Below are 17,500 nucleotides of genomic sequence, written 5' to 3' on the forward strand. Positions count from 1 at the left end.
CTTCACGTCACTACGTGAAACAACAACCTCTGACATACGTCTTCACGTCACTACGTGAAACAACAACCTCTGACGTATGTCTTCACGTCGCTACGTGAAACAACAACCTCTGACATACGTCTTCACGTCACTACGTGAAACAACAACCTCTGACATACGTCTTCACGTCACTACGTGAAACAACAACCTCTGACATACGTCTTCACGTCGCTACGTGAAACAACAACCTCTGACATACGTCTTCACGTCGCTACGTGAAACAACAACCTCTGACATACGTCTTCACGTCGCTACGTGAAACAACAACCTCTGACATACGTCTTCACGTCGCTACGTCAAACAACAACCTCTGACATATGTCTTTTACGCTTTTGTGCCGTCTTTTCTTTCACATTTTGTTGCAGCAAAACAAGTCCCCCCAGATGCTATTGTTTTGCAATAGTCGCCGCATCCCGTGTGCTTAGCCCCGCCCAAGATGCTTGTGATTGGTTCAAAGAAATGCAAACATGGCAGAGCGCCACTCCCCCAGCTCAAAATAACTTCACATCTTTTCATGCCATGTCTTGATTTTTTGGCACCAAATTATGGAGAGTAGTATCAATAAGAGTATCGATAAGTATCGCTATCAATGAAATCCTAACGATACCCATCCATAGCTGTGATAAGAGTATCGATAAGTATCGCTATCAATGAAATCCTAACGATACCCATCCATAGCTGTGATGAAATCCTAACGATACCCATCCATATATATATATATATATATATATACTGTGAGAGCTGCTGATGAGGGTCTTACCTTCCTGTCAGAGGTGATGAGCTTGAAGGCCTCGGTCACCTGGTGAGCTGTGGCTCCGCCCCCAACATCCAGGAAGTTGGCGGGTGTGCCGCCGTGCAGCTTGATGATGTCCATGGTGGCCATGGCCAGCCCGGCTCCGTTAACTAGAACACACAATCATCCAGTTAGCCTGGTTATGTCCCTGAACCTGTCCCCATTAACATCCAGTTAGCCTGGTTATGTCCCTGAACCTGTCCAAGGTAACATCCAGTTAGCCTGGTTATGTCCCTGAACCTGTCCAAGGTAACATCCAGTTAGCCTGGTTATGTCCCTGAACCTGTCCCCATTAACATCCAGTTAGCCTGGTTATGTCCCTGAACCTGTCCCCATTAACATCCAGTTAGCCTGGTTATGTCCCTGAACCTGTCCCCATTAACATCCAGTTAGCCTGGTTATGTCCCTGAACCTGTCCCCATTAACATCCAGTTAGCTAGCCTGGTTATGTCCCTGAGCCTGTCCAAGTTAACATCCAGTTAGCCTGGTTATGTCCCTGAACCTGTCCCCATTAACACCCAGTTAGCCTGGTTATGTCCCTGAACCTGTCCCCATTAACATCCAGTTAGCCTGGTTATGTCCCTGAACCTGTCCCCATTAACATCCAGTTAGCCTGGTTATGTCCCTGAACCTGTCCCCATTAACATCCAGTTAGCTAGCCTGGTTATGTCCCTGAGCCTGTCCAAGTTAACATCCAGTTAGCCTGGTTATGTCCCTGAACCTGTCCCCATTAACACCCAGTTAGCCTGGTTATGTCCCTGAACCTGTCCCCATTAACATCCAGTTAGCCTGGTTATGTCCCTGAACCTGTCCCCATTAACATCCAGTTAGCCTGGTTATGTCCCTGAACCTGTCCCCATTAAAACCAGTTAGCCTGGTTATGTCCCTGAACCTGTCCCCATTAACATCCAGTTAGCCTGGTTATGTCCCTGAACCTGTCCCCATTAACATCCAGTTAGCCTGGTTATGTCCCTGAACCTGTCCCCATTAACATCCAGTTAGCCTGGTTATGTCCCTGAACCTGTCCCCATTAAAACCAGTTAGCTAGCCTGGTTATGTCCCTGAACCTGTCCCCATTAACATCCAGTTAGCCTGGTTATGTCCCTGAACCTGTCCCCATTAACATCCAGTTAGCCTGGTTATGTCCCTGAACCTGTCCCCATTAAAACCAGTTAGCTAGCCTGGTTATGTCCCTGAACCTGTCCCCATTAACATCCAGTTAGCCTGGTTATGTCCCTGAACCTGTCCCCATTAACATCCAGTTAGCCTGGTTATGTCCCTGAACCTGTCCCCATTAACATCCAGTTAGCCTGGTTATGTCCCTGAACCTGTCCCCATTAACATCCAGTTAGCCTGGTTATGTCCCTGAGCCTGTCCAAGTTAACATCCAGTTAGCCTGGTTATGTCCCTGAGCCTGTCCAAGGTAACATCCAGTTAGCCTGGTTATGTCCCTGAACCTGTCCCCATTAACACCCAGTTAGCCTGGTTATGTCCCTGAACCTGTCCCCATTAACATCCAGTTAGCCTGGTTATGTCCCTGAGCCTGTCCAAGTTAACATCCAGTTAGCCTGGTTATGTCCCTGAACCTGTCCCCATTAACACCCAGTTAGCCTGGTTATGTCCCTGAACCTGTCCCCATTAACATCCAGTTAGCCTGGTTATGTCCCTGAGCCTGTCCAAGGTAACCATCCAGTTAGCCTGGTTATGTCCCTGAGCCTGTCCAAGGTAACCATCCTGGTTAGTGTTGCAAATACAGAAGAAGGTCCGGACACACTTTGCAAATAACGGGGGCATTAAAAGCTCTCGTTTACCCCACTAATTTTCCACCCTGGTGTGTTGCCCTGTTCTCACCCAGGCAGCCGATGGTCCCGTCCAGGCCGATGTAGTTCAGGTCGGCCTTGGCGGCCTGCCTGTCTCGGGGGTCCTCCTGGGTCCAGTCCTGCATGTCGAATACCTTCTGCTGCCGGTACGCTGCGTTGGAGTCGAAGTTGATCTTGGCGTCCATGCACATCACTGCAGGAGACACAACAAATACAGATCATGCACATCACTGCAGGAGACACAACAAATACAGATCATGCACATCACTGCAGGAGACACAACAAATATAGATCATGCACATCACTGCAGGAGACACAACAAATACAGATCATGCACATCACTGCAGGAGACACAACAAATACAGATCATGCACATCACTGCAGGAGACACAACAAATATAGACCATGCACATCACTGCAGGAGACACAACAAATATAGACCATGCACATCACTGCAGGAGACACAACAAATACAGATCATGCACATCACTGCAGGAGACACAACAAATATAGACCATGCACATCACTGCAGGAGACACAACAAATATAGACCATGCACATCACTGCAGGAGACACAACAAATATAGACCATGCACATCACTGCAGGAGACACAACAAATACAGATCATGCACATCACTGCAGGAGACACAATACAGATCATGCACATCACTGCAGGAGACACAACAAATACAGATCATGCACATCACTGCAGGAGACACAATACAGATCATGCACATCACTGCAGGAGACACAACAAATACAGATCATGCACATCACTGCAGGAGACACAACAAATATAGATCATGCACATCACTGCAGGAGACACAACAAATATAGACCATGCACATCACTGCAGGAGACACAACAAATATAGATCATGCACATCACTGCAGGAGACACAACAAATATAGATCATGCACATCACTGCAGGAGACACAACAAATACAGATCATGCACATCACTGCAGGAGACACAACAAATACAGATCATGCACATCACTGCAGGAGACACAACAAATATAGATCATGCACATCACTGCAGGAGACACAACAAACAAACATGTATTGATGTATTTTAAATAGGACAAAAGAGCCACAACTAAGTGGCCAAGAAATAACCAAGATGGCGACGGTGCCAAATGCCAATCTAGAGGCTTCAAAACTAGTGTGTCTGTGCACGTGCGTGTGTGTGTGTCTGTCTGTGCCTGTGTGTGTGTATCTGTGCACGTGTGTGTGTGTGTGTGTGTCTGTGCCTGTGTGTGTGTATCTGTGCACGTGTGTATGTGTGTGTGTGTCTGTGCACGTGCGTGTGTGTGTCTGTGCACGTGCGTGCCTGTGTGTGTGTGTCTGTGCACGTGCGTGTGTGTGCGTGTATCTGTGCACGTGCGTGTGTGTGTGTCTGTCTGTGCATGTGCGTGCGTGCTTGTGTGTGTGTGTCTGTGCACGTGCGTGTGTGTGTGTGTATCTGTGCACGTGCGTGCCTGTGTGTGTGTGTCTGTGCACGTGCGTGCCTGTGTGTATTGTGTACCAATGCCAGAGGAGTCCTCCACCATGGGGTTGATCTCCAGCATGGAGGCATCGTATTTGATGAAGATGTTGTAGAGTTTGATCATGTTCTCTGCTGCCTCCTGCACCAGGGCGGGGGGGAAGCCCATGCTGTTTGCCACCTGCACACACACACACACACACACCACAATCACACAAGAACACAACACATGTACACACACACACACAACACAACACACATAATACACACAGTCAATTATTGAATTTGACTTGGGTCTTATTTATTAAATGTTGCTCATTCAATTGTTTTTGCATTTGCATTTCCTCGTCTTCCACACGGCTGGCTGCGGGAGCTTGTGTGTGTGTGTGTGTGTGTGAGGCGTGATTTCTATTCGCACATAGGATAAGCAATAACCACGCCCTGTGGCGCCGGTATTGGCCTTTGGCCAGGAGCAAGTCTTTTGTCTTCTTCTTTTGACAGCTGGAATCTCCCACACCACAAACACTGGACAGCGATTTCGAGAGCGGACATTGAAATGAATTATGGTCACCTACCTTCCTTAGCATAGTAATAATAATAATAAGCATAATAATTGTAATCTACACAATGTACACAATCTACAAAAACATGCAATAATATAAACGGTGTTGTGTTCACGTTCATAGCTCATATAATATAATGTATCATATCGTTAATTTCAAGCTCAATTCTTACCCAGAGAAAAGGTACAGCACTGAAAATGTAACAAGCAATAGTTTTTTAAACATCTTTATTTTAAAAGATGAAAAAACGCAGGTGCTTTAGTGCCAAGCTTCAATGCTCCTGGCCAATCCTGGCGCCACAGGGCGTGGTTATTGCTTATCCTATGTGCGAATAGAAATCACGCGTGAGTGAGTGAGTGTGTTGGGTGTGTGTGAGTGTGTTAGGGGTGTCAAAATGAATCGCATAATCGATGCATAGCGATGCGGACGTGTGAATCGAATCGAATCGTTGGCGGATGAATCGTTGAATTGTTTATGTTTAAAGGGGGACTTACCCCCCCAGATATGTGACAAAACAGCATGCTGCTTGATTTGAAAAAAAAAAACTATGGGAAAAACCAAGAAAAGGCGGCAAAGATCGTCTCCTCTTGTCTCACTATACTCTTTGGCTGTGCTCAGACAGGAAACTTTGGAAAAAAAATTACCGGAAAACGACGCCATGACAGTTTGCCCACCGCATCAAGAAAAACGTTATACGAGAGCTACAAAATCTTTATAAATATCAACAACTAGCCAACACTGGTGACCTGCCATTGACTCCCATGTATGTCGTTAAAAGCCTGGTGACGCGAGCCAGCCGCAGCAGAGCACAATAGGCAGGACACGCTCTGAACACGCTCTAATGTAATCTAATGTAATCACAATGGGAGATTTCTGCCTTGAGGTAAACACGTTAATTTGTCCAACTTGTCCTCTAGAACGCTATGAAGTCAGTTTTTCATTTTCGTTTGGGGCTTTTTCGTGATTCTTGTCAAAAGGTGCAGAAAATCACCCCCTGCTTTTTCCTCTCATTTAGCACGAGACCAGAGCGGAGCGGAGTAGTTGCAGCTGGGCCGTACACACACAACATTCTCCCCCCGGCCCTCCTCCTCTCTTCTCTCTTTCTCTCTGCACAATAAGTGGTTGAGTGGTTCTCAATGTGGGGTCCGGGGACCACCAGTGGTCCTTGAGAGGATTCCAGGATTCTCTGTTATCTCTCAACCTATATGGAATTCTGGACAAAATCCTATCTAGGCTACATTAAAAAAAAAAAAAAAAATTGCATCCGAGAGACCAAATCTCATCATATGGGGGTCCATTGCCCCAATGTGAACTATATGAAAACGGTTGAGAATGATTTACAGCAACACAATGCCCTCTCCTTCATTTTATTTCTATTTATGATTATAGTGGCTTTTATTGATAGTATTCTGTTACATCACCACACGGCCATCTTGGTAGTAAAATAACAGATGATTGTAATCAATTAACAGGTGATTAACAGGTCAAGTGACACAAACAGCAAATGAGCTGTGTGTATTACAGTTTTTCTGTCAGATCACGGTTCATTATGGTTGTAAATATAATTATTTAGCTAATAGCTAGAAGCTAAGCTAACAACAACACAACAGTCAACGTTGATCTGCCCCGGATGGCGGATGGGGTTACAGTGCCCATCTTCCCCCTTCTGTGGTTCCTCTGAAGAAGTGTGGTTTCACAGAGGGGGAAGATGGGCACTGTAACCCCATCCGCCATCCGGGGCAGATCAACGTTGACTGTTGTGTTGTTGTTAGGTTAGCTTCTAGCTATTAGCTAAATAATTATATTTACAACCATAATGAACCGTGATCTGACAGAAAAAGTGTAATTTAGAGAGCGTGTGCAGCATGCCCGCACTCGCCGCAGGCTCTCGTTATAGCCTGTTTGAGGAGACTACGGTACTCGGAGCTCAAAATCTTCCGTGGGCATCCGAATGAAGCCAAACTATTTCGGTGAGTAAAACATAATATTTTAAGCTGGAAATGAGGACCGTGGTGTAAAAAAACGAAACTCTCCTTTAAAGTGTAGTAACTCAAATTAATAACTCATTAACTCAAATCAACTCTCAATAACTGTCAAACTAGATGAATGATGAATAGTTTGACAGTTATTGAGAGTTGATTTGAGTTAATGAGTTATTAATGTGAGTTAGTGTGGACCAGTGATGTCACTGGTCCACACTTTAACACTCAATAACTGTCAAATTAAATGACAGACTTCAAAACCGTTTACAGTTTTCTGATATACTACTGATGTTCTAATGATACAAAGCTGGTTGAAAATGGACGGAGTGTTCCTTTAATGCAGGAGAATATGTTGAAGAAATATCAGTCTGTTTTTTTTACCGTGGTACCGAAATTGGTACCGAGTACCGTGGAAATTCACTAGTACCGGTACCGACTACTGAATTATTGGTACCGTGACATCACTAACCCATAGAGGGCACTTATGCGGCTGAAAATGATACAAATGGTACAATGGTAACAGTTTGGTCTCAAATGTGGAAATTTTGACCAGAATTCTTCACACCCCACCCCAAAAGTCATATATATATTGGTTAAAAGCTGAAAAAAAGTGTTTTGGGGGTTAGTTACACTTTAAATTTCTGTTGATATTCAGATTTTAAAGCACTTTCTAAGTAAAAAAAAAGGGACTTGATATGTATCTGTTGTAGAAAATGTAAGTTCCATCGGCTCATTTAATAATCAATAAGCTATAATTGCATAGACATAATTATTGGTATGAGACATGAGTTATAAGTGCATGTCACAATACAGACTCATACTCAGATAGCCTATAAGGCACATTAACAGCTCTTTCTATCTCACACCCTGCACTGTCATGGTGGCCTTGCAGGGCTCAGAGTTGCCTTCAAAAGCCGCGTCAAGACAGACGCAGGTTCACATAGTGACATATTTCATTCCATTCTAAAATTCCATTCCACAGAAACAGACGGCTTATGTCATGTTGGACGTGAGCGGAGCACAGTGACAGTGATGTGGCCTTGCTGGACTTCTGTCTTGGCTACAGTCATCTTCTCTCAACTGCTGTCCTTTGCTTCTGTGAGCTGCTCAAAACAGAGCTTGTGAAGAGATGTGAGAATACTATTTGAGATATGTGTGAATACACAGTATAAAACCTTTGACTGTGTGTCCTTCTGTACTGAGCTCCTGATCTGGGAACAAGCAAGCTTCTCCAGGGAGCCAGTCTCGATGCAAATGGGAACCTTCTACTTGCAAAGATGTATGTTTGGCTGAATACAATTCTGTGAGACAACTGCAATACTTTGAGCTGTATCCAGATGCATCGAGATGCATCGTGGAATCTAATCGAACCGAATCGTTGACAGATTAATTGTAATCGAATCGAATCGTGAGGCCAGGTGTGTGTGTGTGTGTGTGTGTGTGTGTGTGAGAGTGTGTGTGTGTGGTGCTGATGCTACCTTGAGAGCCTGCTCCATCTTGATCCCCTCCACAATATCGATGGGCTCCTTGACGATGGCATCCGGATTCTCCGCCGCCACGTCCTCGATGTTCACGCCCCCTTGGGAGCTGCCAATCAGCACGGGGCCCTGCCGGAGGGGGAGGGGCCAAGGTTTATACTCTGGATTACATTTTAGAATTCCATACTTTTCCAGACCTTCAGTGTGGATCTTCTTGGTTTGATTTTCAGATGTGTGTTTGGTAATAATACAGTAGTATTCTTATCCCTCTCTAACTCATATCACTCTGTCTATCAGGCTGTTAAAACTGAACAGAGATGTAAGAGATATTGTTGCCCGGGATCCCGGGCAACAATATCTCTTACAAGCATATAAGCACGTTAGGCGGCGTTCACACCCAAATCGCTTTTTTCAGTCAGAACGCTGTGAAAATCATGTTGGGAGCGCTTCCATTGTGCACAAAAGACAGCGCACGGAGCGTTTATTTTTGCGCTTCGTTTTGTTTCCCCCTGCAGTCGCGTGCGGTACAGATCAGAACACAACGACCACACGGACGGTAGCCAGCTGGTTTTGTCTGTTTTGATGTTGTTCACTGTCAACATGAAAGCCAGATTATTGCTAATTCTGCCAGCAGCGGAGGTTGAGGATCCGTCTGGGAGGAGAAAAGGTAGGAGGAGTGGAAAAGACGAGCAGGGCGCTTTTCCTCCAAATGTTCAACTTTTTCAGCTTAAATACGCCCAGAGCGCTCCGCCAAAAAAACGAGACGCCACCAGCGTTTAAACGCCAGGTGCGTTCCATGAAAGAGGAGCACGTTTAGCGCGTCCTTACATAGAGAATGAATTGCAGAAAGGTGCTGGCAGCTCCAAAAACGCTTTTGGTGTGAATGTCCCCTTACGCGACTCGTAGCACAACGTAATACTGAATGTCGATAATATTTTTTTTCCTCTCGTATGTTTTTTCCCTTTTGTCTTCCTGTGTCTGAGCCTGTTTGTTTGTCTTGTTCGTATGTTCAAAAAAGTTGAAAATAAATGACTCAAGAGCAATGTTACCTAGAGATACTTGGGGTCCTCAGGAACCCACGTCTCTCTAGGTAACATTACTCTTGAGTCATTCAGTAACGTTAACGTTGCCGCTAGGGATGCATCAGTTATCGAAAATCGATAATTGATCATTAAGGAATGGAATCGATCATGTGGAATTTTTATCGATTTTGTTATTATTATTATTATAATTATTATTATTTATTTTTTTGCGGACTAGGTTTGGGTGGAATTCGTTCCTCCTCGCCCCACTCCATTGCACAGCCGACTAACGTGAGGTGGAGCTTCATATAGTCTCTAAGTTTTCTGGCTGGGCACGGGCCTTTGTGCCAACAAAACTGTTTTAAACATGGGGAATTCACACCGGCATGCGCCGGGGACAGCAGAGTGTTGGAGAGGAGACACATTGAAATAAAGAGTTCATTGAGGAGAACACGTTGTCTTTCGTATTTTCTGCCATAGGCATTCATTTTGTTAAAAAAAAATATATATATATATATATATATATATATATATATATATATATATATAATTATTAATATGATCGATAATCGATAATTGATCGTTAATTTTTCACCGATTTTCGATTATGGAAAATTTTCAAAATGAACATCCCTAGTTGCCACTAGTGAAACTCCACTAGACTTTTTCTCTCCATCAAATAACGTTATTCTGCCGCGATGCATCTTTATGGTGGAAATGACAATCAGTGACATGTGGTCGTGGAAAAAGCGTCAACCCCTCCACGCGAAAATAATAATGTTAACGTTTCTGCAGCTAACGTGTGTGTGCGTGTTAGCAAGTTTTAAATGTCCAATAAACGTAAAAAGGCCAACTCTGCATCGCTCATGTTTTCAGAGTCCCTCCACCTTTGCTAGCCTGGTAAATCAAGCTCAAGCTCTGCCCCAGTGTTTGTAGTGGGCGGAAGCTGGGCGGGTGTATTTGCCTTGACAGACAACTCCTTCAGCCAATCAGCGTTGGATCCAGTCAAACCCAAATCAACTCGGGAGAACGGCGAAAACCTCTTACCACCGAGAAACTCTGCTGTTGCGGCGATACTCCTGTACTTGTTTAATTATCGTTATTGAGTCTATTTCTGCAATAACTGCACTTTATGGCTGTTTAAACTCCTCGAGGCAGACAGGCACGGAGGCAGCCATTACTGTTTTGTCCGTGGCGTTCCTGATTGGCCGGTTACGAGGTCGCTGATTGGCTAGAGCACTTTGCAATTTCTGCAAACCCCCCCCCCCCCCCCTTCCAGGGCTGGAGGCCTGGGCCCGTATTTATCAAGCGTCCTAGAATTACTCCTAAGAACACTGCTAAGAGTACACTTATGAGCAAAAAAAATCCCAGCCAAAAGCTGCACTTAACACATTGAGTGCCAGCCATTTTTTCAATCCTGTAGGTAAGTTGTGCCAGGTTTTTTTTTGAGGATTCTGGCTCATTTTACAAGAGCCGAGGATTATTTTCTGTTAAGAATTCGTGAACACCAATCATCTAAAAATAACTAATAGAATGTGTGCTTTCTCTGTCTAAAAGAGTTAGTTTGCAGAGTTAGTAGTTATGTAGATATTAGCCGTTGAGTACAGCATGGTTTCAGAGATTTTCAGAGAGTTTGGAGATAAATGGATTTTTAGAACCACCTCACGTGCCTGTGATTATGGGTGCCCTTGTCTCCCACTCTGTGCTCTCTCTCTCTCTCTCTCTCTCTCTCTCTCTCTCTCTCTCTCTCTCTCTCTCTCTAGAGAGAGAGAGAGAGAGAGAGAGAGAGAGAGAGAGAGTGTCTCCAAACTCCTCCCTCCGTCTGTGCTGCGCAGTGCTCTGCTGCTGGGAGTTTGAGCAGCGACTCTCCCTGGCAGCGAGTGTGGATAGGTCTCACTGTCTCTTGGGTTTGAGAGCCCCGATGAACCCCCGTGCGACTCTAGGCTTTATGCTGCTCACCCAGTCCATTTCTGGAACCCCCCACCGCAGCAGCGCGAAGCGTCCCCGCCTACAGTATGAGAATGAGGCTCGTTCGTTTCTGACTGTAAAATCGCCAAGCCATTTCCGCGGGAGGCGGCTGCTTTTGGTCCACGGGTCCCGTGGCTGTGGCTTTGTCTCTGTCTCTGTCTGGAGAGAACTGTCGCCACTTAGTGGTCGGTAAAATAGATTATACACATTCTCTTGCTCCAATAGTGATATAGAAGACGTAAAAGTTGTTGATTGATGTCCCACCGTCAAAAAAAAAAAATGTTTATGTAAGACGAGATATCTCGGCTCTGGCACTCAAGCGTTGGATTATGTAAGACGAGATATCTCGGCTATGGCACTCAACGTGTTAATAGTCAGTTATTATGCATCTCACTCCCTCTTTCAGCGAGGTGTAGGACTCAATCCTAAGTGTCAATCTCAGAGCTGATTTACGACAGGTGTGTGTGTGTGTGTGTGTGTGTGTGTGTGTGGTGACAGGTGTGTGTGCCGTAAAGGGAAATGTTGATGACGCAATTCCAAGTACACAGGAATGGCCAATCGCTGAATGGAATCCCTTATGCACGAATATCCTAAATAGAGATGATTCAACAGTGAAATGCACAATGGGAGTGTAGCATATATTCACCAATAATTTCAGAAGAAATTATCAACAAAATAATACAAGATAGCCTACATTGAAAATGACTCAAGAATAGGCTAAATGTTTCCTAATCCACCCAATTTACCTAATCCCACAACTGACTCGAAACTGGTGTGCTGTCAATTGACTACCCTATATAGCCAGGTTCTATAGGCTGTATGATGAGCAAACATGGAATCCAAAAGAAAGCCGAATTGGAGGGAGGATGACACGCTGTGCTTAGTGGAGTTAGTAGAGCAGAGGAAACAAATAATCAAAGGAAAGTTCAACCCAACTCTCACCAGTTGAGACAAGAAGAAGGCATGGGAGCATATTGCATTGGAGCTGAATGCATCACAAGTACATTGTGTTCGCTCACCAACAGACTGTGAGAAGAAATGGTACAGTGTCCTATCAACATTGCCCTGCTGGCAACTCCTAACCACTTAGGACACCTCCTGAGGACTCCTAAATAGCTGGGGGAGTAGGAGTGTTTCCTAGTCTTAAGAAGGTTGATAAAAAGCTTTTATTCTTAAGTGTGAGAGTAGGACTAAATTTCACAAATTCTCAGCACTTACGACTAAAATGGCACTCTGAGACGCTTGATAAATACGGGCCCTGGTTTACAAGGCTACACCTTTGCAGCAATAAATTAACTCTGGGTTTGGAGTTGTCTTACTGGCTTTTTAAGCATTGCAGCAGTTGGCTCTGCCATGGTTGCAGTTAGTTTGCAATAGCATTTTTTATTACCTGCAGCTCCAGATCCAACATGTTGGATAGGCTGTTCACAACCACAGGCGAACATCTCTTAACCACAATTCTCACAATAACAAACTTCTTCAGTCCAATGCTGTCATTCAGGATAATTTAACGTGAAGAGAACTCATGTCTGAGTGACAGATCTGCAACAGTGTTTTGTTTACATAAGGAGCGGCTGCATAAACTGAGCAGGGTCGCGTTGACGCGTTTAACATGTAGCACAATGTAGCAAATTTCCAAAATAAAAGCCTTCATTCAAACTCAATACAATGAATATACAAATTGGAGATATACATGGGGCTTTAATTTGGGTATTTTTCACATTTCATGTCTGGCTCTAATGGACAGAAATCCATGGTAGCAACAGAGAACTTTAAATTAATCCCTCTGTATCTCTAACCAAAGCACACACATTTAGACTATTATGACTGTATGTTCTCCTTTTTTCTTTTTCTTTTTCAATATTTTATTTTATGGTTTTTCAGAACATGAGAAACAAAAACAAAAACACTCAGACAGGAAAAGGGAAAATAAAAAGACAAAAAAACAAAAACAAATATACATTTCCAACTTTGCAAAGTGGTGCTACCAGTCACGTATGCCTACTGTATGTGCTAACAAAAGATACTGTGCATACTAGGATCTACTACAAATGGCCCATAAATAATCGACCAGGTGAGTCACTTGTCATTTTTAACCTTGTCAAAAGGAACGGGTCCCAGATAACTAAAAACTTCCCCAATGAATTAGTCCTTTGGAACCTGAGTCTCTCCATACGCACAACCGAGACCATGTCCGTCAGCCACAGCTGAAAAGAAGGTGGAGAGAAGGACTTCCATGTATGTTCTCCTTTTAACTAACGTAATGTTTCACTTCCATTCACTGAGCCTCCCCTGAAACTGTTTGGAGCCCCCCTGGGGATGCCGCCTCCCACTTTGAAAACCTCTGCACTAGCAGACACTTTGGCAGGTAGCCAACCAGCACTTCATTCTTAACCTGAGTCATAAACTGGACCTGGAAGGGAAAACGGTGAAGGTAGCGGTTTCAGTGTCTTTGTGCCCATGCATCATGTCTGAGCACTGTGAGCAGAGAAATTCACTGAAGGTCAACACCAACACTTTCACCACAGCTTTTACTATTACGCCATCTAGTGGCTTTATTCAGCATAACCACTAAACTCTGTATCCAACCTCTGAATTGTGTGTCCTTGTATAATAGAGAGCCGCAGTAACGAGTCCGGAAATCATCGATGCTAACAGCCCTGGTTCTTCACAGTTTTCGCCTATGGGAGTTTTGAATGGGTTTTTGGCGCGATGCTTCTAATAATCTCTCTGGGCAACGCTGGCTTAATCAAACGCGAACCAGTGTTTAGTAACATCATCTTCACACATGAAGACCACTTTTATGAGTTTTGAAGCTTTTATGTGCCGTTAAAAGGGTGGCTAGCTAGCAAACGGCTAAATGAGACTACAATGTCGACGCGGATATTATACGTCATCACGAGTGAACGCGGAAATTCTTTCTCTCGCGCCTTCGGTCACACACAGTTCTCTCGCTCTTACAAACTAGATTAATTCGTATTTTCCAATAGTAGTATTTTCAAATTGTAGTATTTTCAAATTGTAGTCGTATACATTCTAGAATAACAAATTATCTAGCGTTAAAGTTAGTTGTCAACAATGGTTTGGTGCTTTGCAAGCACAAATCAGAAGATGGTAAATGCTCATTTCGCCGTTTCCCGAAGGATTATAAGGTGATGAAAAGATGGATTGCTGCTATAAGGTAAGCTCACGTTACAAATGATTTCCATGTCAACAGGGTGAAACGCCTATGTGACACTGTGTGTAGTTCTGGATTAGCTTAGCACAAGCTTTTTACCTCTAGGGCTCGCATTTACGCTTCAAAACTCATGAAAGTGGTCCTCATGTGTGAAGATTATTATTTCAGAATCGATTTTTTGGAGCACCCCTAACCTGCACCTCCATGATGTCAACATGTTATTCCTCCTTGGTTTGTAAATGTGTTTCCTCTAAACCTGCAGTGTTAGTGCCATGTTTCCCACTGACTAGATGAGCCACCTTTACATACAGTACATACATACATACATACATACTGTAACATACATACATACATACATACATAGTGTACGAACATACATACAGACATACATACTGTACGTACATACCTGTACATACATACATACATACATACATACAGTACATACGTACATACATACATAAGCCGCTTTCAGACATGCCTTGGAATTCGGGAGTCATCTAGAGGTTATCTGGATGGTGGTATATGTGCGAACACGTTTTGGTGAGCTATGCGCGCTCCCGCGATCCTCCTCCTATCCGCAGGTAAGTGTACCTCGAGCCCTAGTATCAGAAGCGGATTGTCCTCCCCCCCTCCAGAGCTCCGTGAAGTAGTCAGCTCAGTGAGTGCATGAGGACAGAGACAGAAAGCCAGCGTGACAGATTATTATTATATAAATAGTCCATGTGAATGAGCGAGCAAAAAAAACATCATGCCGTTTCAGTTTTTCCAAATGAAGCTCAAACCTGCTCCATGTGCGTCAGCCAACATGTTGCTGGATTGAAAGGCTCATGGCTCTGATCTGATTTCCTTTCTGCATAGCTTCGCACAGCACACACATTTAATGAGTATTTTTGGACGCGAGGGTCGTCCCACTTCCCAGTATTGGACATCGCTGGGTAGGGTATCTGGATCTGGTTGCGTTCATGCCTTTGATTTAACGTTTACACAGCGTTTGTGAAGATTCATGTGCAGAACCACAAATTCCAAGTAGCGTCAAGTCAGGCAGTATAAAACGAAAACTTCCGGGTATAACCTTCGCAATAATGGCAATTAAACAAAGTAAATGCACGTGTAATGTTTTTTTGTGTGTGTGATCCGAAAGATACAGAACAGAGATAAACTGGAAGAATATCTGCTCCCTTCGAAAAGTCAATTTTAACCCGTAGTGAGTCGACCGTTCTGATTTCTTGTTACTAAGTAATACAACATTTATTTTATTTTGAAGGTAAAAACGTCTAGCTTCCTGTATTCTGTATAACTCTAGTAGGTTTGATGCATTTTAGGACTGAACATAGCAAAGACCTGTTTTCTTTGTAGTGCTTGAGACTCGAGGAAATCGATGCATCTGGGTGTGAGTTGTAGGGTTGTTTAATTAATTACTAACGTTATGCGGAAACGATTATATGCCGTGTTAGGCAGTTATCGCCAATTATATATTTTTAGCAACTTGTTTTCAGACTGCATGTCGTGATAGTTTGTTGAATGTTGAATGCCAAATTCCCCCCACCCCCGCCCCCTCTCTACTTTACAAACTCTGCGGAGGTGCTACTCATGTGTGAAAGCAACATGCCTCATGTCTGAAAGGGTTAACTTCACGTATCATCCGGGGCAGGCTCAGTGGGAAGCAACCCTCACCTGATCCGGAGTTCATGTCTGAAAGTGGCTATACATACATACATACATACATACAGGAAACCCCATTAAAGATTTTTATTAATTGAACCTAAAGTAAGGTTGAAGACAGCATCCAACTGCATCATCTGCTGGCCAAAAGCGGCTCTGTGAGCACTCAGTAGCACGTTGTTTTAGGGGACAAGTAACTTACATCCAATGATAAAATGATAATATACAAATACTTTGTCAAACTTTGGTACTTGGCTACATTAGAAAGTAAGAGAACGTGTTGAGTATGTGGGCGATGTTTGTTTGTTTCAAGCTAGCCACAGCTAAGCCGTTTTAAGTGCGATCAGGCTGAAACTTTCAGGGGGTGTAAAGGGCACCAGTGCGGGTGACCCGATTCTTTAATTAGGCTAATTAGCTAATGATGTGATGTCATCAGTGATGATATCACACACACACACACACACACACAAGGAGGCATTGTGACAAGACTGATCAGTGATGTCATAGGGGGGCACACACACACACACACACACACACACACACACACACACACACAGATGATGTCATCAACGATATCATAATAATGTGAGTTCAGTGATGATGTCATCAGTGATAATGTCATCAGTGTGAGGCTATATAAGTGATGGGAGTATAAGCAGGTAGAATCGGGAGGAACCAGACGAGACGATGGCTTCCACCCCTGGGCTGTGCGGGTGACCTGACGGAGCCCGATTCCTTAATTAGGTAATTGCCCTAATTACAATGTCATAGGGCAGGCGAGGCAGCGACACGCAGTGGTCATCAGTGATGTCATAAGACTTGTTTAAATGTTTGTACCGATGAGAAACAGTGTCCTGGGACACAAGACATATTTCGGAACTGTCCGACAATAAAGCGAAATCGAATCGAATAATCTAATCTAATACTTCTATGTATTCAAACTGTGAATTTGCTCTTCCCTTTTCTCAATCCCAATGTAACTTTGTTTCATTTGAATTATCGATTGGAGCGATTGAATGGAGTTCATTCTCTGTGCATCTGTGTGCTGTGAATGGTGTTGTTCCCACCTGGTGAAACAAACCCGACTAAAGGAGGAGTGTGTGTGTGTGTGTACGCATGTGTGCGTGTGCGTGTGTGTGTGTGTGTGTTTGCTCTCACCTGGTAGGACCTCTCCATGGTGATGGCGAAGTAGTACTCTCTGCGTGGATACCTGCGCTCGCAGATGAAGACCTGGTTGCAGATACGACCCGCCTCCCCGGTCTGCTTCGTGTACAGCTTCCGACCAATCATCTGGGACGAGATGTCACGTGCCTCCTCTGGCCTGGGAGGGGGGGGGGGGGGGGGGGGGAGTGGACAAAGAAGGTAAAGAACAGAAAGTGAGAATTATGGACTATAGATTGTATAGGAATTTTGGATAAATGCATGAAATAAGGTCTGTGGTTAACAGACGACACGGTGAACTTTGAGTCCCCTTTTATGATTTATATAAGCGTAAATGCATTTTTTAAC

General features: G+C 44.1%; 1 protein-coding gene across 1 annotated transcript in view; it reads right to left on the bottom strand.

The window, feature by feature from the left end:
• The window catches only part of sucla2 (succinate-CoA ligase ADP-forming subunit beta), a 43,602-nt gene that overhangs the window by 8,589 nt on the left and 17,513 nt on the right, over positions 1 to 17,500 (bottom strand). Inside the window, exons 4-8 of the mRNA XM_083639355.1 lie at positions 17,150 to 17,312; positions 8,162 to 8,290; positions 4,181 to 4,319; positions 2,684 to 2,845; positions 800 to 942 (exon numbers count right to left, since the gene is read on the bottom strand). Coding sequence (XP_083495481.1) covers positions 800 to 942; positions 2,684 to 2,845; positions 4,181 to 4,319; positions 8,162 to 8,290; positions 17,150 to 17,312 — 736 coding nt within the window. The remainder of the gene's footprint in view (positions 1 to 799; positions 943 to 2,683; positions 2,846 to 4,180; positions 4,320 to 8,161; positions 8,291 to 17,149; positions 17,313 to 17,500) is intronic.

Source organism: Poromitra crassiceps (assembly GCF_964638095.1).
Source record: "Poromitra crassiceps genome assembly, chromosome: 6".
NCBI lineage: Eukaryota > Metazoa > Chordata > Actinopteri > Beryciformes > Melamphaidae > Poromitra > Poromitra crassiceps.